This window comes from Salvelinus fontinalis, chromosome 40 (assembly GCF_029448725.1).
Source record: "Salvelinus fontinalis isolate EN_2023a chromosome 40, ASM2944872v1, whole genome shotgun sequence".
Lineage (NCBI taxonomy): Eukaryota > Metazoa > Chordata > Actinopteri > Salmoniformes > Salmonidae > Salvelinus > Salvelinus fontinalis.
Window position 1 is genome coordinate 5541112 of NC_074704.1, and position 25357 is coordinate 5566468.

The 25357-nt window shown below is 42.7% G+C and overlaps 1 protein-coding gene and 1 long non-coding RNA gene across 2 annotated transcripts in view; both read left to right on the forward strand.

Annotated features, from left to right (window-relative positions):
* Positions 1-235: 235 nt before the first annotated feature.
* The window catches only part of LOC129839206 (zinc finger protein 189-like), a 43443-nt gene continuing 18321 nt past the window's right edge, over positions 236-25357 (forward strand). Inside the window, 2 exon segments of the mRNA XM_055906514.1 lie at positions 236-3560; positions 18178-19490. Of these exon segments, the coding sequence (XP_055762489.1) occupies positions 3257-3560; positions 18178-19490 (1617 nt within the window). The 5' untranslated portion in view covers positions 236-3256.
* LOC129839946 (uncharacterized) lies at positions 23020-24715 on the forward strand. Its single transcript, XR_008757117.1, has 4 exons — positions 23020-23253; positions 23672-23713; positions 23829-23900; positions 24382-24715. It is a non-coding gene; the product is annotated as an uncharacterized LOC129839946 (long non-coding RNA).

Here is a 25357-nt window from a genome sequence, read left to right on the forward strand (position 1 = left end):
CATAATAAACCCCAGGAAGAGTAGCTGCTGCCTTGACAGGAACTAATGGGGATCCATAATAAACCCCAGGAAGAGTAGCTGCTGCCTTGGCAGGAACTAATGGGGATCCATAATAAACCCTAGGAAGAGTAGCTGCTGCCTTGGCAGGAACTAATGGGGATACATAATAAACCCCAGGAAGAGTAGCCGCTGCCTTGACAGGAACTAATGGGGATCCATAATAAACCCCAGGAAGAGTAGCTGCTGCCATGGCAGGAACTAATTGGGATCCATAATAAACCCCAGAAAGAGTAGCTGCTGTCTTGGCAGGAACTAATGGGGATCCATAATAAACCTCAGGAAGAGTAGCCGCTGCCTTGGCAGGAACTAATGGGGATCCATAATAAACCCCAGGAAGAGTAGCTGCTGCCTTGGCAGGAACTAATGGGGATCCATAATAAACCCCAGGAAGAGTAGCTGCTGCCTTGGCAGGAACTAATGGGGATCCATAATAAACCCCAGGAAGAGTAGCTGCTGCCTTGGCAGGAACTAATGGGGATCCATAATAAACCCCAGGAAGAGTAGCTGCTGCCTTGGCAGGAACTAATGGGGATCCATAATAAACCCCAGGAAGAGTAGCTGCTGCCTTGGCAGGAACTAATGGGGATCCATAATAAACCCCAGGAAGAGTAGCTGCTGCCTTGGCAGGAACTAATGGGGATACATAATAAATACCAATACTTGTATCAATATTTTTGTGTCTCTTTACTCTCGGATTCAAAAATGCTAATTAGCATCAAAGTAGATGACATGTGTAACAGTATAACTTTAGACCGTCCCCTCGCCCCGACCCGGGCGTGAACCAGGGACCCTCTGCACACATCGACAACAGTCACCCACGAAGCAGCGTTACCCATCGCTCCACAAAAGCCACGGCCCTTGCAAAGCAAGGGGCAACACTACTTAAGTCTCAGAGCAAGTGACGTAACTGATTGAAATGCTACTAGCGCGTACCCGCTAACTAGCTAGCCATTTCACATCCGTTACACTCACCCCCCTTTCAACCTCCTCCTTTTCCGCAGCAACCAGTGATCCGGGTCAACAGCATCAATGTAACAGTATAACTTTAAACCGTCCCCTCGCCCCGACCCGGGCGCGAACCAGGGACCCTCTGCACACATCGACAACAGTCACCCACGAAGCAGCGTTACCCATCGCTCCACAAAAGCCACGGCCCTTGCAAAGCAAGGGGCAACACTACTTAAGTCTCAGAGCAAGTGACGTAACTGATTGAAATGCTACTAGCGCGTACCCGCTAACTAGCTAGCCATTTCACATCCGTTACACATGCAAGACTACAAATCCCTGGAAACTCCTGCATGTCATCTTTAGCATACACCTTTCACAGAACAGTTCACAGAATTGTCCATTGAAATAAATATTGACAATTTAATCATTGCTACATAAAGGCCTGATTGGTGGAGTGCTGCAGAGGTGGTTGGCCTTCTGGAAGGTTCTCCCATCTCCACAGAGGAACTCTGGAGCTCTGTCAGAGTGAACATCGGGTTCACTTTCACCTCCCTGACCAAGGCCCTTCTCCCCCGATTCCTCAGTTTAGCCGGGCGGCCAGCTCTAGGAAGAGTCTTGGTGGTTCCAAACTTCTTCCATTTAAGAATGATGGAGGCCACTGTGTTCTTGGGGACCTTCAATGCTGAAGAATTTTTTTGGTACCTTTTCTCCAGATCTGTGCCTCGACACATTCTTGTCTCAGAGCTCTACGGACAATTCCTTTGACCTCATGACTTGGTTTTCACTCTGACATGCACTGTAAACTGTGGCACTTTATATAGACAGGTGTGTGCCTCTCCAAATCATGTCTAATCAATTGAATTTACCACTGGTGGACTCCAATCAAGCTGGAGAAACATCTCAAGGATGATCAATGGAATCAGGATGCATCTGAGCTCAATTTCGAGTCTCATAGCAAAGGGTCTGAATACTTAAATACATTTGCAAAAATGTTTACAAACCTGTTTTTGGTTTGTCATTATGTGGTATTGTGATGTCATTATGTGGTATTGTGATGTCATTATGGGGTATTGTGTGTAGATTGACGAGGGGAAAAATATTCCATTTTAGAACAAGGCTGTAAAGTAACTGAATGTGGAAAAAGTGAAGGGGTCTGAATACTTAACGAATGCACTGTATACAGCTGGCAGATTTTTCTACCATTGGCAGTTTTGTACACAGTCACGTGATACGTGGTATAGAAATGTCCAATCATAGGAGAGTACATGGGAGGCACTATACTGTGTGTCTGCAGGTGTCTATCTGGTCAAAACCACTGATACAGGTGCCCCTCCACCCTCTGGTGGGATGGATCATGTCTACAGAGACACCTAGATTCAAATACTTAGATTTGTGTGTATTGGGTTGTGAAATTGTTAGATATTACTTGTTAGATATTACTGCACTGTCGGAGCTAGAACCACAAGCATTTCACTACACCCACAATAACATCTGCTAAACACGTGTATGTGACCAATAAAATGTTATTTGATTTGAAATAAACGTCCTATTTATCAAAGGTGCTTTTGGCTGGGGTCAAAATGACTCCAAAGGATTTGAATTTGTTAAAAGTCCATTTGATACAGAAACACTAAACCATGATTTAGATTTATTAAGAACAAGTTGATTGACAAAGTCATGAAAAATTGGAACAATTGAATAAACCACATTTTGGCTATGATAAAAGATATGCCTCTGGGGTCAACATGATCCATGTCAGAAGTATGGATCAATGCAAATATGTAGTGGGTGTAAAGTTTGTTTTAAATTATCACTCATTAAACACGAATCAATCAACACATGCTTCTCTTTGAACGACTTTATATAATATTAAACTTTTATGAAATAAATGAAAAATAAATTTTGGTTCATCAACTGCGTTTCCCACTCCAGTCAGCAGATGGCGATGTGCGTCTTTTAGGTTCAGGCGACGCTGCCAGTGTGACGTATAATCTAGTGGACGGGACGCTCCTTCAACAACAACAGCTAGTCAGACACCTCGGTAGCTTTCTAGCAAACATAGCTACAACATTCACCCGCTTTACACTGTTTTGGTGTATATTAGTCGATATGTTTGAAACACACTTCTGTCGTATGTACTTGTTGGCCCATTTAATTATATATTTACGTTGTTTGTCAGCTAGCTGGTTTGCTAAGTTAGCTTTGAACTAGGCTAGTCGCTAATGCTAGCTAGCTAACATCTCCGACCATGAGTTCACTAAGTTACTCTCCTCCTGATAAAGATGAGGAGGTCTGCTGGACGGAGAAAGTAGCTTTCGTCAAAGAGGAGGAGGAAGAGAAGGATGTTACAATACAAATACAAGTAGAGGGTGAGGCTGTTACTGTGAAAGAAGAAGAGAAAGACGTTACAGTGAAAGAAGAGGATGACACGTTCAGAGTGAAAGAGGAGGAGGATGCAGTTTTTGGAGTGAAAAAGGAGGAGGAAGAGGAGATTACTGTCACATTGAAAGAGGAGAAGGAAGAAGAGGAGGTTGGAGATCTGTTTAACCCCAGTAAGTACCGTCTCTGCAGTCGTTGAACCAATATGCAGTAAAGGGGTTCTACACTTTAATGTTGTTCTGTAGGAATGGCTGAAGCTACACTGTAACGTGTAGAACATCAAGAGTGGACCATCAACAAAACGTTAACAATTGATCAAATGCATCCAATGACAATACCTGAAATACTGTAGTCCTCAATATCTCCTATTAGATTAGCCCAATATGTAGTCTTAAAGGGGCAATCAGCAGTTGTTACATCCATTTTGGGCCCAATATGCTTTTTACCGAAACGGGCAGGGAGTACGCTTTGTTATTGTGTCTACTGCTGATTGCTGCCCCCGTTACTCCTCAAGGTCCAAGGACTGTATGTTATTTTCAGAGGTAGACTGGCTCTGGCAGGTAAAATAGTCAAATAATGACCGGTTGCATCACCACCTGGTATGGCAACTGCTCGGCATCTGACCGTAAGGCGCTACAGAGGGTAGTGCGAACGGCCCAGTACATCACTGTGGCAAAGCTTTCTGCCATCCAGGACCTATATAATAGGCGGTGACAGAGGAAAGCCCACAAAATTGTCAGAGACAACAGTCACCCAAGTTATAGACTGTTTTCTCTGCTACCGCACGGCAAGTGGTACCGCAGCGCCAAGTCTAGAACCAAAAGCCTCAACAGCTTCTACCCCCAAGCCAGAAGACTGCTGAACAATTCGTAAAATCACCACCGGACAATTTACATTGACCCCCCCCACCCCCCGTTTGTGCACTGCTGCTACTCACTGGTTGTTTGTTACCTATGCATAGTCACTACACTCCCCTACCTTCATGTACAGATTACCTCAACTAGCCTGTAACCCCGCACACTGACTCAGTACCGGTGCCCCCTGTATATAGCCTCCACACTGACTCAGCACCGGTGCCCCCTGTATATAGCCTCCACACTGACTCAGTACCGGTGCCCCCTGTATATAGCCTCCACACTGACTCGGTACCGGTGCCCCCCTGTATATAGCCTCCACACTGACTCAGCACCGGTGCCCCCTGTATATAGCCTCCACACTGACTCAGTACCGGTGCCCCCTGTATATAGCCTCCACACTGACTCGGTACCGGTGCCCCCTGTATATAGCCTCCACACTGACTCGGTACCGATGCCCCCTGTATATAGCCTCCGCACTGACTCAGTACCGGTGCCCCCTGTATATAGCCTCCACACTGACTCGGTACCGGTGCCCCCTGTATATAGCCTCCACACTGACTCAGTACCGGTGCCCCCTGTATATAGCCTCCACACTGACTCAGTACCGGTGCCCCCTGTATATAGCCTCCACACTGACTCGGTACCGGTGCCCCCTGTATATAGCCTCCGCACTGACTCGGTACCGGTGCCCCCTGTATATAACCTCCACACTGACTCGGTACCGGTGCCCCCTGTATATAGCCTCCACACTGACTCTGTACCGGTACCCCCTGTATATAGCCTCCACACTGACTCGGTACCGGTGCCCCCTGTATATAGCCTCCACACTGACTCGGTACCGGTGCCCCCTGTATATAGCCTCCACACTGACTCAGTACCGGTGCCCCCTGTATATAACCTCCACACTGACTCGGTACCGGTGCCCCCTGTATATAGCCTCCACACTGACTCAGTACCGGTGCCCCCTGTATATAACCTCCACACTGACTCGGTACCAGTGCCCCCTGTATATAGCCTCCACACTGACTCGGTACCGGTGCCCCCTGTATATAGCCTCCACACTGACTCGGTACCAGTGCCCCCTGTATATAGCCTCCACACTGACTCGGTACCGGTGCCCCCTGTATATAGCCTCCACACTGACTCGGTACCGGTGCCCCCCTGTATATAGCCTCCACACTGACTCGGTACCGGTGCCCCCTGTATATAGCCTCCACACTGACTCAGTACCGGTGTCCCCTGTATATAGCCTCCACACTGACTCAGTACCGGTGCCCCCTGTATATAGCCTCCACACTGACTCAGTACCGGTTCCCCCTGTATATAACCTCCACACTGACTCGGTACCGGTGCCCCCTTGTATATAGCCTCCACACTGACTCAGTACCGGTTCCCCCTGTATATAACCTCCACACTGACTCGGTACCGGTGCCCCCTGTATATAACCTCCACACTGACTCAGTACCGGTTCCCCCTGTATATAACCTCCACACTGACTCGGTACCGGTGCCCCCTGTATATAACCTCCACACTGACTCGGTACCGGTGCCCCCTGTATATAGCCTCCACACTGACTCAGTACCGGTGCCCCCTGTATATAGCCTCCACACTGACTCGGTACCGGTGCCCCCTGTATATAGCCTCCACATTGACTCAGTACCGGTGCCCCCTGTATATAGCCTCCACATTGACTCGGTACCGGTGCCCCCTGTATATAGCCTCGTTATTGTTATTCTCATTGTGTTACTTTTTATTATTACTTTTTATTTTAGTCTACTTGGTAAACGTTTTCTTCTTCTTGAACTGCACTGTTGGTTAAGGGCTTGTAAGTAAAGCATTTCACAGTAAAGTCTAACTAGGTGTCTTGACGGATTTGTAAAAAACGGTTTGTCATAAAACACTATATATATTTTTTTTTAAATGTTGCTGACACCCCTCCCCAGATGTATCTCATTTTTGGGATTCATTGCTGATTCCTACCTGTAGCTCACTATGAGGTGTCTAGTGATACAGGTTAAAGGTCCTGTTGGAGATTGGTGGTTGGTAGCGGAGTCGAGGGAACAAGCAGGGTTGGACAGGGCCATGTTATTATCCCACACACAGTCTCTGTGGTTCATATGAACCCCATTCCTGGGAATTAGATTTGATTACAAATCGCCCCTGTCTGTTACCACAGAAGGGTTCCGTCTGTCCCATTCCCAGCTAAGTTACGAGGTGCTTTGTCACCAGTACCTATGACTGGTTGATAGGGGAAACCTCCATGCTTATTATAGAACAAGTAATTAGGGGAAAACTATTTAGTAAACTGAAATAAAACAGCAAACCTGTTTGAAAAATTACAACTATTCCAAAACTATCTTTGACTCAAACTAAAATAGCCTAAAATAATATTATATTAAATAATAATATTATGTTCAGTTTGAATAATTTACATCTTGATTTTGGGCAAAAATAGAATTGGGTTTTAAATATTTTTGAGGTTTTAAAGCTTCTGAACCTGGTGGCTGGTAAATGCTGCCATGGGATGGCAATGTTTCAAATAGACCTAGATTGTGTATCACTATCACTTGCTTTCACCAGAAATACTTTAAGAAATGAGGATATTGGAAACTCCTTTCGATTCGTATTAAAACTTCTTGCCACTAGGGGGGTGCCATTTCGACATAGCACAAAAGCGTACCCAATTTAAACGGCCTCGTACTCAATTCTTGCTCGTACAATATGCATATTATTCTTACTTTTGGATAGAAAACACTCTCTAGTTTCTAAAACCGTTCGAATTATGTCTGTGGGTGAAACAACTCTTTCTACAGCGAAATCCATGACAGGAACTGCGAAGGTCTGAAAACTAGGCTCTGCTCTCAGATCAGTTTAAAGCTCTGTTTGTATCCTATGGGTCGACATGAACTGCACCCGCCTTCCCCTGGATGTCAGTAACCAATGAGAAGTGGAATGGAATTTCTGCGTAGTTCCCAGAGTTTATAAAAGGCCAAGGAGCGAGAGGACCTCTCTTTTCAACACTCGCCATTACGCAAAGCAAGACCTCAGGATGGCATTTTGAAACGCTCAGTTATCGACCTTAGATATATCCGTCTGTAATTTAATTCGTTATAGGTGTTAGAAACATCATAACGAAGTTATTTTAAACCGAGTTATATCAGTTTATGCGAGTATATTGCTATTTTCGGAATTTCCTTAGTATTGAGTTTGAAGATTTGGGCATGCTGTGGCCTCATAGCTACTTGTTAGCTGCTATTTCCGAAGTTGAACACGACGTTTTACAACCAAGCAACAATTCTTTTGGACAAAGGACCACTTCGCCAAGATTCTGATGGAAGCTCGTCCAAAAGTAAGAGCTATTTATGATGTTATTCCGTATTTATGTGGAAAAATGTAAACGTATTTGTCCGCCATTATTGCGGCACTAGTCTGACTGTAACGCACACTGTATGTGGGTGACCCAGAACTCTTTCTACAGCGAAATCCATGACAGGTACTGCGAAGGTCTGAGAGCGAAGCTCTGGTCTCAGATCAGTTTTAAAGGTCTGTGTGTATCCTATGGAACGACATGAACTGCACCCGCCTTCCCCTGGATGTCAGTAACCAATGAGAAGTGGAATGGGCTTGCTACGTAGCTCTCAGAGGTTATAAAAGGCCAAGGAGTGAGGGTAGCCTTCTTTTCGACGCTGACCATTACGCAGAGAGGGACCTCAGGATGCCATTTTCAAACGCTCAGTTATCAACGTTAGATGTATCCGTCTGTAATTTAATTCGATATAGGTGTTAGAAACATCATAACGAAGCTATTTTAAACCGAGTTATATCAGATTATGCGAGTATATTGCTATTTTTCGGAATTTCCTCAGTATTGCGTCTTGAGGATTTGGACACGTTGGGGCAAAATAGCTATTATTAGCTATTGTTAGCTGCTATATCAGAAGTTGAATGCAACGTTTTACAACCAAGTAACGATTCTTTTGGACAAAGGACCACTTGGCCAAGATTCTGATGGAAGCTCGTCGAAAAGTAAGAGCTATTTATGATGTTATTCCGTTTTTATGTGGAAAAATGTAAACTCAATAATGGCGACTAGTGACGCCATTATTGCGGCACTAGTCTGGCTGTAACGCACACTGTATGTCTATTAACGTTAATTTTAAAAATCTAACTCAGCGATTGCATTAAGAACTAATTTGTCTTTCAATTGCTGCCCAACCTGTATTTTTTTAGTCAAGTTTATGAATAGCTTTCGATAAGAATAGGTGCCTTTCCAAGATGGCGCAGGACAGATTGCTTGATTTTTTGCCCACAAATCACGTTGTGTAACCACGAATTGTGCGGCTAAATATGCACATTTTCGAACCAACTCTATATGAATTGTGTAATATGATGTTACAGGACTGTCATCTGAAGAATTCTGAGAAGGTTAGTGAAAAAATTAATAGCGTTTGGTGGTTTATAACGTTATTGCTATTTTTGCCTTGAATCAATGCTGCTGTGTGACTGACTATTGTAGTAAGCTAAGATAACGCTATATTGTGTTTTCGCTGTAAAACACTTAGAAAATCTGAAATATTGGCTATATTCACAAGATCTGTGTCTTTCATCTGCTGTACACTGTGTATTTTTAAGAAATGTTTTATGATGAGTAATTAGCTAATACACGATGGTCTCTGTAGTTATTCTAGTTGCTTTGGGGAGAGTTGTGATGGGGGCTGCAATTGTAAACTATGATTTATACCTGAAATATGCACATTTTTCTAACAAAACCTATGCTATACAATAAATATGTTATCAGACTGTCATCTGATGAGGTTGTTTCTTGGTTAGTGGCTATTTATATCTTTATTTGGTCGAATTTGTGATAGCTACTGATGCAGTAAGAAAATGGTGGAGTAAGAAAAGTGTTGTCTTTTGCTAACGTGGTTAGCTAATAGATTTACATATTGTGTCTTCCCTGTAAAACATTTTAAAAATCAGAGATGATGGCTTGAATCACAAGATGTGTATCTTTAATTTGGTGTCTTGGACTTGTGATTTCATGAACATTTTATTTTATGATATCCCTGTAACTTTAGGCTAGGCTATGCTAGTCAGCTTTTGTGATGGGGGGGATCCCAGATCCGGGTTTGTGAGGCGTTAGAGGTTAACAGCTAAAAGAAAAGAACATTGGCATGAATTACTTGTTCTCTGTAATATCGAAAAGCTTTGCAATCGTGACATTATGTACTTTCAAGGACAATAGGCATGTTTCTCGACTCATACCCTGACTTTAAAAAGGGATTTTGTGAGAATTAGCTTAAGAACTGCGTGTCACAGCATGACAACGTGAAGGCGATTGGTCGACAGTCTCTTGGACGGGCGTTATATACGCTTTGACATTTTCTGGTATAGTTTTTATTTGAAAACGTTTTTGTTTACTTGCCTATTGAATTTGGAATGGACTCTACTGTTCATCTCTGAAACTCACTGAGATAATTCCTTTGATCCAGCAGTAGCAATACAGGGATATAACATCTACAGAAAAGACAGGAATGCTTATGGTGGAGGTGGTGCTGTATACAGTGCATTCTGAAAGTAGTCAGACCCCTTGACTTTTTTCCATGTTTTGTTACTTTAAAGCCTTATTCTAAAATTGATCAAATTATTTTTTTTCCCTCTTTCATTTAGCTAATTTATTTGGCACACCTGCATTTGGGGAGTTTCTCCCATCCTTCTCTCCAGATCCTCTCTAGCTCTGTCAGGTTGGATGGGGAACATTACTGCACAGCTATTTTCAGTTCTCTCCAGAGATGTTAGATCGGGCTCAAGTCCGGGCTCTGGCTGGGTCACTCAAGGACATTCAGAGACTTCTACCGAAGCCACTCCTGCGTTGCCCCCAAAATCATGTTCTTGTGTCCCCACCTAAAGTACATCTTGGTCAACCAAGAGTCGTCTGTTCTTTCTACCAAACGATTGGTTGAAATGTTATAACATGTATTTTTCCATATATAGACACACCCCATGTGTTTTAATTAAATCAACTATATGTACTGAACTGGTCTGATGCTTTAAGCACGCTGTTTGATTAAATAATTAAGACACACAAATGACTCGAGGGAGCCAGAGATCAAGTTAACCTAACCAGAAGAGAGAGAAATTCTGCCGTTATGCTCCTGAAGTTTCCTGTAATGGGCTACGCCAGCGGTCGGCAACCTTTTCCATTTGGAGTGCCAAGTTATCTGACCATTTCTACCAATCCGCGTGCCAGTTATGATTTTCATATAAACATTTTCGTGGAACAGTTTCATTTAATTTATAGTAGTATCTCAAAATCATTGTCTGTGGTTAATCTACATTTAATCTAAATTAAAATTATACAAATCTAAAAGTGACTTTCACTGCCATTGCCAACTATGTAAAAATAGCCTACATAAAGCCAACAAATAAAAACATTGCAGCCTGCAGGTAGAAAATATCCAAAAATCACATTTGCTGCAAATGGCCTGTCTACAACGATCTTGAAACATTGTATCAACTATCACCTGGGTCGGCCCAAAACTCGAGATAGCGAGCTTGCAACATTGTATAACATATTCTGGGCTGTTAGTTTCCCGCGCCAGTGAGTTCGGGACAGACACAGCTGTTGGCTATTTGTGCAAAGGATAAGAAGTAATTGGGTATTTTATGACATTTCCACTGGATCAGAGCATTACATTTTTCCTTTTCATGCCGAGTGGTTATTGAAAGGGTGAGAGCTGGAAATATTTTTAAAATACTTTGAGGAACTATTGTCATTTGCAATTGATTTTGATTAGACTTTGTTTATTTTCTGTTTGAGGTGAATAAAACATTACTTTGAAAAGCTCCACAACTCATTAGTGGTGGTGCGTTAAGACAATCAGAAATACTATCAGACATCCCCAAATGGGTACATTTATAGGCCTACATTTGCGCGCAGGACAGGTAGACTAGTCCTACTTCTATATGTGTAACCAGGTAGACTAGTCCTACTTCTATATGTGTAACCAGGTAGACTAGTCCTACTTCTATATGTGTAACCAGGTAGACTAGTTCTACTTCTATATGTATAACCAGGTAGACTAGTCCTACTTCTATATATGTAACCAGGTAGACTTGTCCTACTTCTATATGTGTAACCAGGTAGACTAGTTCTACTTCTATATGTGTAACCAGGTAGACTAGTCCTACTTCTATATATGTAACCAGGTAGACTTGTCCTACTTCTATATGATGTAATACCATCAGACATCCCCAAATGGGCACATTTGTCAAATCAAATCAAATCAAATTTTATTTGTCACATACACATGGTTAGCATATGTTAATGAGAGTGTAGCGAAATGCTTGTGCTTCTAGTTCCGACAATGCAGTAATAACCAACAAGTAATCTAACCTAACAATTCCACAACTACTACCTTATACATACAAGTGTAAAGTTATAAAGAATATGTACATAAAGATATATGAATGGGTGATGGTACAGAACGGCATAGGCAGGATGCAGTAGATGGTATAGAGTACAGTATATACATATGAGATGAGTAATGTAGGGTATGTAAACATAAAGTGGCATAGTTTAAAGTGGCTAGTGATACATGTATTACATAAAGATGGCAAGATGCAGTAGATGATATAGAGTACAGTATATACATATGAGATGAGTAATGTAGGGTATGTAAACATTATAATTAAGTGGCATTGTTTAAAGTGGCTAGTGGTACATTTTTACATAATTCCATCAATTCCCATATTAAAGTGGCTGGAGTTGAGTCAGTATGTTGGCAGCGGCCGCTAAATGTTAGTGGTGGCTGTTTAACAGTCTGATGGCCTTGAGATAGAAGCTGTTTTTCAGTCTCTCGGTCCCTGCTTTGATGCACCTGTACTGACCTCGCCTTCTGGATGGTAGCGGGGTGAACAGGCAGTGGCTTGGGTGGTTGTTGTCCTTGATGATCTTTATGGCCTTCCTGTGACATCGGGTGGTGTAGGTGTCCTGGAGGGCAGGTAGTTTGCCCCCGGTGATACGTTGTGCAGACCTCACTACCCTCTGGAGAGCCTTACGGTTGTGGGCGGAGCAGTTGCCGTACCAGGCGGTGATACAGCCCGACAGGATGCTCTCGATTGTGCATCTGTAGAAGTTTGTGAGTGCTTTTGGTGACAAGCCGAATTTCTTCAGCCTCCTGAGGTTGAAGAGGCGCTGCTGCGCCTTCTTCACAACGCTGTCTGTGTGGGTGGACCAATTCAGTTTGTCCGTGATGTGTACACCGAGGAACTTAAAACTTTCCACCTTCTCCACTACTGTCCCGTCGATGTGGATAGGGGGGTGCTCCCTCTGCTGTTTCCTGAAGTCCACAATCATCTCCTTTGTTTTGTTGACATTGAGTGTGAGGTTATTATCCTGACACCACACTCCGAGGGCCCTCACCTCCTCCCTGTAGGCCGTCTCGTCGTTGTTGGTAATCAAGCCTACCACTGTAGTGTCATCCGCAAACTTGATGATTGAGTTGGAGGCGTGCATGGCCACGCAGTCGTGGGTGAACAGGGAGTACAGGAGAGGGCTCAGAACGCACCCTTGTGGGGCCCCAGTGTTGAGGATCAGCGGGGTGGAGATGTTGTTACCTACCCTCACCACCTGGGGGCGGCCCGTCAGGAAGTCCAGGACCCAGTTGCACAGGGCGGGGTCGAGACCCAGGGTCTCGAGCTTGATGACGAGTTTGGAGGGTACTATGGTGTTAAATGCTGAGCTGTAGTCGATGAACAGCATTCTCACATAGGTATTCCTCTTATCCAGATGGGTTAGGGCAGTGTGCAGTGTGGTTGCGATTGCGTCGTCTGTGGACCTATTGGGTCGGTAAGCAAATTGGAGTGGGTCTAGGGTGTCCGGTAGGGTGGAGGTGATATGGTCCTTGACTAGTCTCTCAAAGCACTTCATGATGACGGAAGTGAGTGCTACGGGGCGGTAGTCGTTTAGCTCAGTTACCTTAGCTTTCTTGGGAACAGGAACAATGGTGGCCCTCTTGAAGCATGTGGGAACAGCAGACTGGGATAAGGTTTGATTGAATATGTCCGTAAATACACCAGCCAGCTGGTCTGCGCATGCTCTGAGGACGCGGCTGGGAATGCCGTCTGGGCCTGCAGCCTTGCGAGGGTTAACACGGTTAAATGTTTTACCCACCTCGGCTGCAGTGGAGAGCCCGCAGGTTTTGGTACCGGGCCGTGTCAGTGGCACTGTATTGTCCTCAAAGCGAGCAAAAAACATATTTAGCCTGTCTGGGAGCAAGACATCCTGGTCCGCGACGGGGCTGGTTTTCTTTTTGTAATCCGTGATTGACTGTAGACCCTGCCACATACCTCTTGTGTCTGAGCTGTTGAATTGCGACTCTACTTTGTCTCTATACTGGGACTTAGCTTGTTTGATTGCCTTGCGGAGAGAATAGCTACACTGTTTGTATTCGGTCATGTTTCCGGTCACCTTGCCCTGTTAAAAGCAGTTGTTCGCGCTTTCAGTTTCACGCGAATGCTGCCGTCAATCCACGGTTTCTGGTTTGGGAATGTTTTAATCGTTGCTGTGGGTACGACATCGTCAATGCACTTTCTAATGAACTCGCTCACCGAATCAGCATATTCGTCAATGTTGTTGTTGGACGCAATGCGGAACATATTCCAATCCGCGTGATCGAAGCAGTCTTGAAGCGTGGAATCAGATTGGTCGGACCAGTGTTGAACAGACCTGAGCGGGGGAGCTTGTTGTTTTAGCTTCTGTTTGTAGGCTGGAAGCAACAAAATGGAGTCGTGGTCAGCTTTTCCGAAAGGAGGGCGGGGGAGGGCCTTATATGCGTCGCTGGAAGTTAGTGTAACAATGATCCAGGGTTTTACCAGCCCTGGTAGCACAATCGATATGCTGATAGAATTTAGGGAGTTTTGTTTTCAGATTAGCCTTGTTAAAATCCCCAGCTACGATGAATGCAGCCTCAGGGTGTGTGGTTTCCAGTTTACAAAGAGAGAAAGTTCGTTCAGGGCCATCGATGTGTCTGCTTGGGGGGGAATATATACGGCTGTGATTATAATCGAAGAGAATTCCCTTGGTAGATAATGCGGTCGACATTTGATTGTGAGGAATTCTAGATCCGGTGAACAGAATGACTTGAGTTCCTGTATGTTGTTATGATCACACCACGTCTCGTTGATCATAAGGCATACACTCCCGCCCCTCTTCTTACCAGAAAGATGTTTGTTTCTGTCGGCGCGATGCGTGAAGAAACCAGCTGGCTGCACCGACTCCGTTATCGTCTCTTGAGTTAGCCATGTTTCCGTGAAGCAGAGAACGTTACAATCCCTGATGTCTCTCTGGAATGTAACCCTTGCTCGGATTTCATCAACCTTATTGTCAAGAGACTGGACATTGGCGAGTAGTATGCTAGGGAGTGGAGCGCGATGTGCCCGTCTCCGAAGCCTGACCAGGAGACCGCTACGTTTGCCCCTTTTACGGCGTCGCATAGGGTCGCCGGCTGGGATCAGATCCATTGTATTGGGTGGAAGGCAAAACACTGGATCCGTTTCGGGAAAGTCATATTCCTGGTTGGAACGATGGTGAGTTGACGTTGCTCTTATATTCAGTAATTCCTCCCGACTGTATGTAATGAAACCTAAGATTACCTGGGGTACCAATGTAAGGAATAACACATAAAAAAACAAAATACTGCATATTTTCCAAGGAACGCGAAGCGAGGCGGCCATCTTGGTCGGCGCCGGAAGTCAATGAAGGAAGTTCTTCCGGCGCCTACATTTGCGCGCAGGACAGGTAGACTAGTCCTACTTCTCTATGTGTAACTAGGTAGACTAGTCCTACCTCTATATGTGTAACCAGGTAGACTAGTCCTACTTCTATATGTGTAACCAGGTAGACTAGTCCTACTTCTATATGTGTAACCAGGTAGACTAGTCCTACTTCTATATGTGTAGCCAGGTAGACTAGTCCTACTTCTATATGTGTAACCAGGTAGACTAGTCCTACTACTATATGAGTAATCAGGTAGACTAGTCCTACTTCTATATGTGTAACCAGGTAGACTAGTCCTACTTCTATATGTGTAAGCAGGTAGACTAGTCCTACTTCTATATGTGTAATCAGGTAGACTAGTCCTACTTCTATATGTGTTGTTGGGTAGACTAGTCCTACTTCTATATGTGTAATCAGGTAGATTAGTCCTACCTCTATATGTGTAATCAGGTAGACTAGTCCTACTTCTATATGTGTAATCAGGTAGATTAGTCCTACCTCTATATGTGTAACCAGGTAGACTAGTCCTACTTCTATATGTGTAACCAGGTAGACTAGTCCTACTTCTATATGTGTAACCAGGTAGACTAGTCCTACTTCTATATGTGTAACCAGGTAGACTAGTCCTACTTCTATATGTGTAACCAGGTAGACTAGTCCTACTTCTATATGTGTAACCAGGTAGACTAGTCCTACTTCTATATGTGTAACAAGGTAGACTAGTCCTTCTATATGTGTAACCAGGTAGACTAGTCCTACTTCTATATGTGTAACCAGGTAGACTAGTCCTACTACTATATGGGTAATCAGGTGTGCGTCCTTACTCAACATTGACAGGAGTGTTTCAAACAAAAGACAATGAATAAATTGACAAAACTGACGCATCTTGCGGGGTCAGGTCTGGGTGATCTGCCAGGGGCCGTTTCATTTAGTATCCGTTTTGGTCGGCATGGGGAATGATTGGATTTCCCCATAGTATGTTGTACCGAAATCGACTGAAAGGGAGTGTACCTTTATGACTATAATTACTGTTCCCCGAAGGAGGGAAACGAGGTACAACACCTGTTTGTCCCCGCCCCTTCCTGGGTCGGTGAAGAGCGGTATTAAATTGAATATGACCTAAGGCTCGTTTTTCTGTGTTTATTATAATTAAGTCTATGATTTGATATTTGATAGAGCAGTCTGACTGAGCGGTGGTAGGCAGCAGCAGGCTCGTAAGCATTCATTCAAACAGCACTTTCCTGCGTTTGCCAGCAGCTCTTCGCAATTCTTGAAGCACAGTTCTGTTCATGACTTCAAGCCTATCAACTCCCAAGATTAGGCTGGCAATACTATAGTGCCTATGAGAACATTCGGGGTGGCAGGGTAGCCTAGTGGTTCGAGCGTTGGACGAGTAACCGAAAGGTTGCAAGTTCAAATCACCAAGCTGATAAGGTACAAATCTGTCGTTCTACCCCTAAACAGGCAGTTAACCCACTGTTCCTAGGCTGTCATTGAAAATACGAATTTGTTCTTAACTGACTTGCCTAGTAAAATAAAGGTACAAAAATATATTAAATACAAATGGTATTGAGAGAAATAGTTATATGTTAAAAGCTTTTTTTTACGTAAGTGTTTTTTTAAAGTGTTGTTGTTAGGTGAAGTTATGGGTCCTACAGTAGGTCTATGTTGTTGTTATGGGTCCTACAGTAGGTCTATGTTGTTGTTATGGGTCCTACAGTAGGTCTATTTTGTTGTTATGGGTCCTACAGTAGGTCTATGTTGTTGTTATGGGTCCTACAGTAGGTCTATGTTGTTGTTATGGGTCCTACAGTAGGTCTATGTTGTTGTTATGGGTCCTACAGTAGGTCTATCTTGTTGTTAGGTGAAGTTATGGGTCCTACAGTAGGTCTATCTTGTTGTTAGGTGAAGTTATGGGTCCTACAGTAGGTCTATCTTGTTCTTAGGTGAAGTTATGGTCCTACAGTAGGTCTATCTTGTTGTTAGGTGAAGTTATGGGTCCTACAGTAGGTCTATGTTGTTGTTAGGGGAAGTTATGGGTCCTACAGTAGGTCTATGTTGTTGTTAGGGGAAGTTATGGGTCCTACAGTAGGTCTATGTTGTTGTTAGGTGAAGTTATGGTCCTACAGTAGGTCTATGTTGTTGTTAGGTGAAGTTATGTCCTACAGTAGGTCTATGTTGTTGTTAGGTGAAGTTATGGGTCCTACAGTAGGTCTATGTTGTTATCAGGTGAAGTTATGTGTCCTACATTAGGTCTATGTTGTTGTTAGGTGAAGTTATGGGTCCTACAGTAGGTCTATGTTGTTGTTAGGTGAAGTTATGGGTCCTACAGTAGGTCTATGTTGTTGTTAGGTGAAGTTGTGGGCCAATTTGTTAAACACTTAATGTACAAACCCTCAGTTTTCTCGCTGATGGCAAAGCTAGCTAAAGAGCATTTTACTGGTTGAAGTGTTTTATAAGTATAAAGCAGTTGATTTGCGACAATAACACAAACATATTAAGCAGGAGATTCAAACGAGCCTAACAGTTGTAATCCAATAGTAATGTGAAATGCACTCATAAGCAACCTGGAAATGGAGGCTATTTTTGCTGTCAGCCTATGAGAACTCCCCTGAGTTTTCCCCCACGGTGGTGAATTAGTGAATAGACACAGAGCTTAATGTGAGTTTCCTTGAGTAGCACTCCTGATCTTGCGCTGTAATATTCAGAATACATTGTGGAAAACTAAAATCTTTGTTCACCATTTTTGTTCCAGACAGATATACTACATCCATAACTAGTGGTTTCCTCATTACCAGATGTACTACATCCATAACTAGTGGTTTCCTCATTACCAGATATACTACATCCATAACTAGTGGTTTCCTCATTACCAGATATACTACATCCATATCTAGTGGTTTCCTCATTAGCAGGGAGGTGTTTCTGCAATCAAATTGTGTGTGCATCGCCCTCGTGCTGCAATTTTAGCAAACACAGAAAGGGGCCTTTTTTGGAGATCAAAGGTCGTCTGCCACACGGCTTAGGTTTTGACTGTCTTAAGACAATTGTAAAGTAATTTAACAGACCTCTGGGCATCACCTTTTACCTCAAATAAACAGTGGATTTCTGCTGTTGTGGCCCTTTAACCGTCTGACTTTGTTGTTCACACAGGAGAGAGATGTGACTATCGTGGATCCTCTGGGGAGCCTCAACAACAACATGATGCTGAAGAGGCAGAGAAGAGTCTCTCCACATCAGAACACCTCAAGAAACACCAGTGGAGACCCACAGGGAAGAAATCTCACCGCTGCTCTGACTGTGGGAAGAGATTCACCTCATCAGGCATTAAAATTCATCAGAGAATCCACACAGGAGAGAAACCTTTTAGCTGTGGTCAATGTGGGAAGAGTTTTTCAACATCTGGCTCTCTGACTCTGCACCAGAGAACACACACAGGAGAGAAACCTTATAGCTGTGGTCAATGTGGGAAGAGTTTTGGTCAATCTTGCCATCTGGTATCACACCAGAGAACACACACAGGAGAGAAATCTTATAGTTGTGGTCAATGTGGAAAGAGTTTTTCAACATCTGGCTCTCTGACTCTGCACCAGAGAACACACACAGGAGAGAAACCTTATAGCTGTGGTCAATGTGGGAAGAGTTTTGGTCAATTTTGCCATCTGGTATCACACCAGAGAACACACACAGGAGAGAAATCTTATAGTTGTGGTCAATGTGGAAAGAGTTTTTCTACACCTGGCTGTCTGGCTCTGCACCAGAGAACACACACAGGAGAGAAACCTTATAGCTGTGGTCAATGTGGGAAGAGTTTTGGTCAATCTTGCCATCTGGTATCACACCAGAGAATACACACAGGAGAGAAACCTTACAGCTGTGGTCAATGTGGGAAGAGATGTTCTACATCTGGCCATCTGACTGTACACCAGAGAATACACACAGGAGAGAAACCTTACAGCTGTGATCAATGTGGGAAGAGTTTTGCTGCATCTATAACTCTGACTCAACACCAGAGAACACACACAGGAGAGAAACCATATAGCTGTGATCAATGTGCGAAGAGTTTTAGTCAATCTGGACATCTGACAGTGCACCAGAGAACACACACAGGAGAGAAACCGTTTAGCTGTGATCAATGTGGGAAGAGTTTTGCTGCATCTATAACTCTGACTCGACACCAGAGAACACACACAGGAGAGAAATCTTATAGCTGTGGTCAATGTGGGAAGAGTTTTTCTTCTTCTAGCTGTCTAACTATACACCATAGAACACACACAGGAGAGAAACCTTATAGCTGTGATCAATGTGGGAAGAGTTTTAGTCAATCTGGAGATCTGACAGTGCACCAGAGAACACACACAGGAGAGAAACCGTTTAGCTGTGATCAATGTGGGAAGAGTTTTGTTCGATCTGGCCATCTGACAGTACACCAGAGAACACACACAGGAGAGAAACGTCTTAGCTGTGACCAGAGATAATCTGATAAAAGATCTCTGATCAAATATCAGAACATTTATATATGAAGGAGTTGTTTCATGATATCAATGAATTAATGTCACAATGTAGAATGTTTTAACATTGTAGTAGGAGTATTTTAATGTCTCAATGTAGAATGTTTTAATATATAGTATATTAATATACTCTGCAGTCAGTCAGTCAGAATGTCACAATGTAGAACCCTAAACGTTTGCCAATTGATTTCAACATGATATGGACATTAGGCTCATTGGGGGAAATCCAGGCTCTGAATTGAAAGAGTACTATTTATGTGATTTAACACAAAGTGACTAACAAAAAAAGAGTTGTCCTCTAACCAGTGATGTACACATTATTCCCAGAATCAACTGATTTCAACATAATATCGATGAGTTATGACAAATAAGTGTTGTGTTCCTTTGTTTAGCGACCCCTACATTTAAATGCATCACTCCAATATGTAGCTGACTGTCTTCTGCAGGTTGTCCTCTAACCAGTGAGGTAAAATATATCTCCCATTTCCATGTGTTTTTTTAGTTGTGTTAGTTTCAACAGCACGTACAACCTGATGTCCCCCCTAATCGATATCAGTGATTTATTGCTACTTGTCAAAACAACAGTGTTTCTGGTGCTTGTGCAGTTTATAAGGAGCTTGTTTAAGTAATATGATTATTGTGGCAGATGATTGTGTATATAGTACATTTTACGTTTATGTTTTCAATTTATCACAAACTGTTTCTGCATTTGGAGTTGGAACTGTGACATTGGGGATATCCCACCTAGCAAACTGTCGACATTGGGGATATCCCACCTAGCAAAATGTCGTTGAAAATAAGACTATGCCCAACGTACAATATAAGTTTGGTTTTAGTTGAAAGTTGAAAAGAAAACGATTTAATTTCAACGTACTCGCAGCTTATACACATGGACGCTGTATAATAAATCGGTCTATAATCAATTTTATTAACAATCATAATAAAATGAGTCAAATAAATTTTCATTTTTTTTTCCTGTGAAGCCATTGTGTTGCATCCATGTCTGAAATGTGCTGTATAAATAAAGCTTGATTTGATTTCATCTAATGAACCCAATGACCAATCAACAGACTCTTGGTCCCTCTTAGTATGAAAAACAGTATCACTTTTCCAGCTTGTTGAAGGTGTGGTGGAGTGGTTAACACCACCCCCGGCTCTACCAGGGGCTTGAGGTGGTCTCCCACAGCTCTGCATCTGTAAAGAGATGGGGTGAATGAGTGGGGAAAAGAACATTTGACACAAATTACCTTAATAATAACAAAGAACAAATGTGTGTGCCTGAGGGGAAATTACCTTTCATACAGCCAAAAGGGGTGAGAAATTACACCAATATACTCATGTAAATAAACATAGATGATGGAACATATTCCCTTATGCTGACGTGATGAACCGTTAAGGGGACACAAATATTTACCATCTAAACCATGTGTGACCTCTCACCTCTCTGGCTGTAGAAGTGTTCTTCCTAACCAGTCCCTCAACAGCTCTCTGACTGAGCTCCACCCTCACTGGGTCTTCAGAGGAGAGGAAGGCTGAGGAGGGATGGAAGGATGAATGGATCAGTCAGTCAATAAAGTGAAGAGCTGCTGTCTGACAAAATCACAATTTTAGTAGTTCATTAAAGTAAATAAGGCTTTATGACTGCTGAATACCAAATATCAATCACTTAGATCATGTATTTTCAGGTAGAAATACATCCTTGGGACGTCCCTAGCCTGTTGAAGTTGACATTTAAAAGGGTTAAGGTTAGGGTTTAGGGTAGGGATGTCCCAAGGATTCCGGATAACATTGACCATTGTGCATTATTCTGCCTCTTACATAGCAGGTGATGGGTTCTGACTTCTGAACTTGAAGTCCCTGGTTCGAGCCCAGGGCTGTTACACATTATTCGGTCTCTTTTACATAGCAGGTGTAAAGGAAAGACAGACAAGACAAGTAGGTGTGCAGTGCATTATGGTAGACATGCAGTGCATTATGGTCCTTGTAGTTTAACAAATAGCATCTAATTATGCCAATATGTGTGTGGGGTTGTTAGAGAAGAATGTGATTGTCATCCCTAACAATCCATTCTAGCACCTCATCAGGCTGTGTAAGTCTTCATTGATGACGTGTTCCTTCTATTCCAGGGGACAGCAGAGGAACTTCATCGATTCCACTCCTTCATCAATGCAAGCAGTGAACATCTGAAATTCACCCTCACCTTTGATGCGCATGAAACAAGTTATCTGGACATTTTGATTAAGAGGGAGTCCCCCTCTTACCCCTCAGCCCTAAAAAAACTATTGTAATACTTGAGTATTACGAAAACATTTAAAATGTAAATTTGTAATTTTAATTTTGTAAATTTAAAACAAAAACATAACTGTTTGTACTTGTTGGAAAATAAAATCTACATTTTACTGAACTGCGTCCAGTCAGCAGATGGACTAGATGCCGCTTAGGCCGCCCGTTGTGACTCCGTCAAGAATTCAGCAGAGCAAGTTTGTATGAAGGTGTTGTTATTAAATGGGTAAATAGTTCAATAGTAATATCCTCTAAAACGCTCTGGTGACAAACTTTGCTGCCCTGTTTCCAGTTGTCCACATGGCTGGGAGAACCTATTCAAGTAAGGAAATAGATTTTGAAAATGTAAAAACAACGATGTATTATTAGCTAACTAGCTACAGTGCAGGCTAACTCTAATGAGCTGCTAAATGAGCTAACTAGTTGGCTAGCTAGCTATCTAGCCAACTTCAAATACTGTATAGATAGATAGATAGCTAAGTGAATGAAATATCACCAGCTACCTAACTTCATATTAGCTATCTTGATGTATTTATCACTGTAAAAAACAAACTCCAAATGCATTTGTAGGTAGCTAGCTAACAGCCATGGAGGAGGGTGAAAGGATAGCATCCCCAACTGTCAGTGAGAGAGGAGGCTATTCTGGATAGGGAAGGTACTTTTGTGTAGTTCCTGTCCCTAGAAATGAGCACGGAGATAATAGTAACATAATATTCAGTGTGGTGTAATTTGACTATAATGAAGTCTGTTTCTTGTGAGGTTTTCTGTCCTCAGATAAAGAGCGCTATGAAAGCCAGTCTACATATGAAGAGGTCCCAATGAAGAGCAGTGGTTCTCAGTCCTGGGGACTCAAAGAGGCACATTGTTGTTTTTGTCTCAGCACTGCACAGCTGATTCAAATGATCAACTCATCACCAAGCTTCAAGTGGTATTTATTTATTCATTTGTGATGCCATCCTTGATATGGTCGTGTTATTGTCACATGCTACACATGTACATATGTGTGCCCATCCATCTATCAATCCAATGTTATCATGATTTGTTATCAGGGATATTATACTTTAGTAATCCACAATGACCTGGTGATGTAACAGTCTAATAATTACATTGTCTTCCATATTCCTACAGATACCTTGTAACTGGAGATTCCTTCAAAACATTTGCCTACAGTTACCGTGTAGGGCACTGCAAGGTTGGGTGACCAGGGTCATCTGGGACTGCCTCCTGGAGGAATTCAGGTGTGTGAAGGCTACCTGTGTCCTGCGTAACTTCATGAGGATGGACACGAGGACCAGGAGGGGATCTACAGCTCGCCGCCGTGTCCCAGAGGAGGAGTCTGCTGCTCTGCAGGATGTTTCAAGGATGGGGTCCAACAACGCAGCAAGAGAGGCAATCCGTGTGCAGGAGATCTTCACCTCCTACTTCTTCAAAGAGGGTGCTGTTCCTTGGCAACACCATAGACTACACTATGCTCTTTTAAGAGCCATTCACATTGCAATAGGAGTATTCTTCCATTTACTGCAGTTATTCAATTCATAGTTTCTTTCCCTTTGATTTCTACTTCTCAGGTGAGGGTGTAATGTCTGTGCAAAAACAAAACAGGCTATTTTAAATCACCCATATTGAAAAAATGTAGAACAATTAGACACCCTATAACCCATACCTACACACTCATGTATCAATCTGATTGATGGATTGTGTTGTGCAGTAAGCAGGCTCAGGTGTATAACTGTGGCTCCTTCCACCTTCAAAGAATAGGCAAGAGGGCCAACCATGGAGAATAGTAAGACACTTCATTATTTCTATAACTACGCTATATTGTTTGTCCTTGTGGGTCCATTCATGTTTTTCAGCATAAAGTACTCTGCAGCCACTTAGTGTGGTGTGGACACCAGGTGAGGCCACACACAGATTCCTGTTGAACACTGTCGCTTTAACTACCTTATTTTCTCAATAACAGTCTCTCTCCTTCACTTCATCCCTCTCTCCCCTTCTCCCTAAATCCTCTAGGTTATATCAGCTGTGTCGGTGAACCCCTCCTACATCTGAACTGGCTACATAGAGGTCACAGCGTGGTCAGAGGTGAGAGGTCACTTGGTCAGGTCAACAGGAAGTATTATTAAAGAGATGCTTTACATTGAAATACAGAGAGATGCAGTAGTCCCAGAGTTAATGATCCCAGGTCAGTTTATATTATACAGGAAGTATTATTAAAGAGATGCTTTACATTGAAATACAGATAGATGCTGTAGTCCCAGGGTTAATGATCCCAGGTCAGTTTATATTATACAGGAAGTATTATTAAAGAGATGCTTTACATTGAAATACAGACAGATGTAGTAGTCCCAGAGTTAATGATCCCAGGTCAGTTTATATTATACAGGAAGTATTATTAAAGAGATGCTTTACATTGAAATACAGATAGATGCAGTAGTCCCAGAGTTAATGATCCCAGGTCAGTTTTGCATTTCACCTCCTGATTGATGACTAACAATGTTAGAATAAAAAATAAAAACACAAGGCTTAAACATGCTCTCTCTCTCCATCTGTCTCTCGTCTGCAGATATGTTTTGATGTGAGAGGATGCCAACCCCCAGTCCCATCATCGCCACCTCACCTGCTTTTAAGATGACCTTTGTGCCGACTAGAGACACTGTTATGTAATTGTGATGAACTGAGAGAATATTTAGGTAGCACTGTGATTCATTAATCATGTGCTGCCTTCCCTGCTCCTATGTGTTTACCTCTTTCCCTTTCTGTCTTTTACACCTCTCCCACCACCACCTCTTTCTTCCTCTGTTTTTATAATGCACAACAGATGTGCATTGAAGGACAGATTGAACTTGTATTTATAACACTTGGATAATGAGCTTTTCAATCAAGCGTTTCACATTCTCTACTGGTTGAAATGAAGTGTAATGTGATGAAATACTCCACCTATCCTGTGTTTATCAGATCAATGCAGATGAAGGGCATTAGATGTTGAGATGAACCAGTGTTGGAGTATTTACATAATGCATAGGAAGTGTAGTGTTCTGGTTTTTAACATTATATTTCTGTATATATGAATTAACTAGTTAAATCCTGTTTCTAGTCTATTAGTTACAATGTGTAACCATTGATGTCCCAGGACCAAGATTGGTAAACACTGTTGAAGTGTAGAATTGTAATACATACATGCAGACACAGCATCATTCAAAGACTGGAATTTGATACTCCTGGTATTGGATATGACTGAAAAATCATCTCAAAGACATTCATACTTAAACTGCACTTTTATTTGCCAAGATAGAGTACATGATTAGTGAATATATTAAATGTACAATGTGGGGATCTCATGCATGGTAATAACTACATGTATATACGACTTGCATTCTTGGCACAACATGATATTATAATCTACTCAATCCATAGGCTTCATTAATGTCATTCAGGCTGTTTTGAAGTTGATACAACTGGCTATGATAGCTGAGGTTCATAGCTAGGTTCTGAACTAATATGTATACCAAACGTTTGGGTCCATACACAGATCGGCTAGA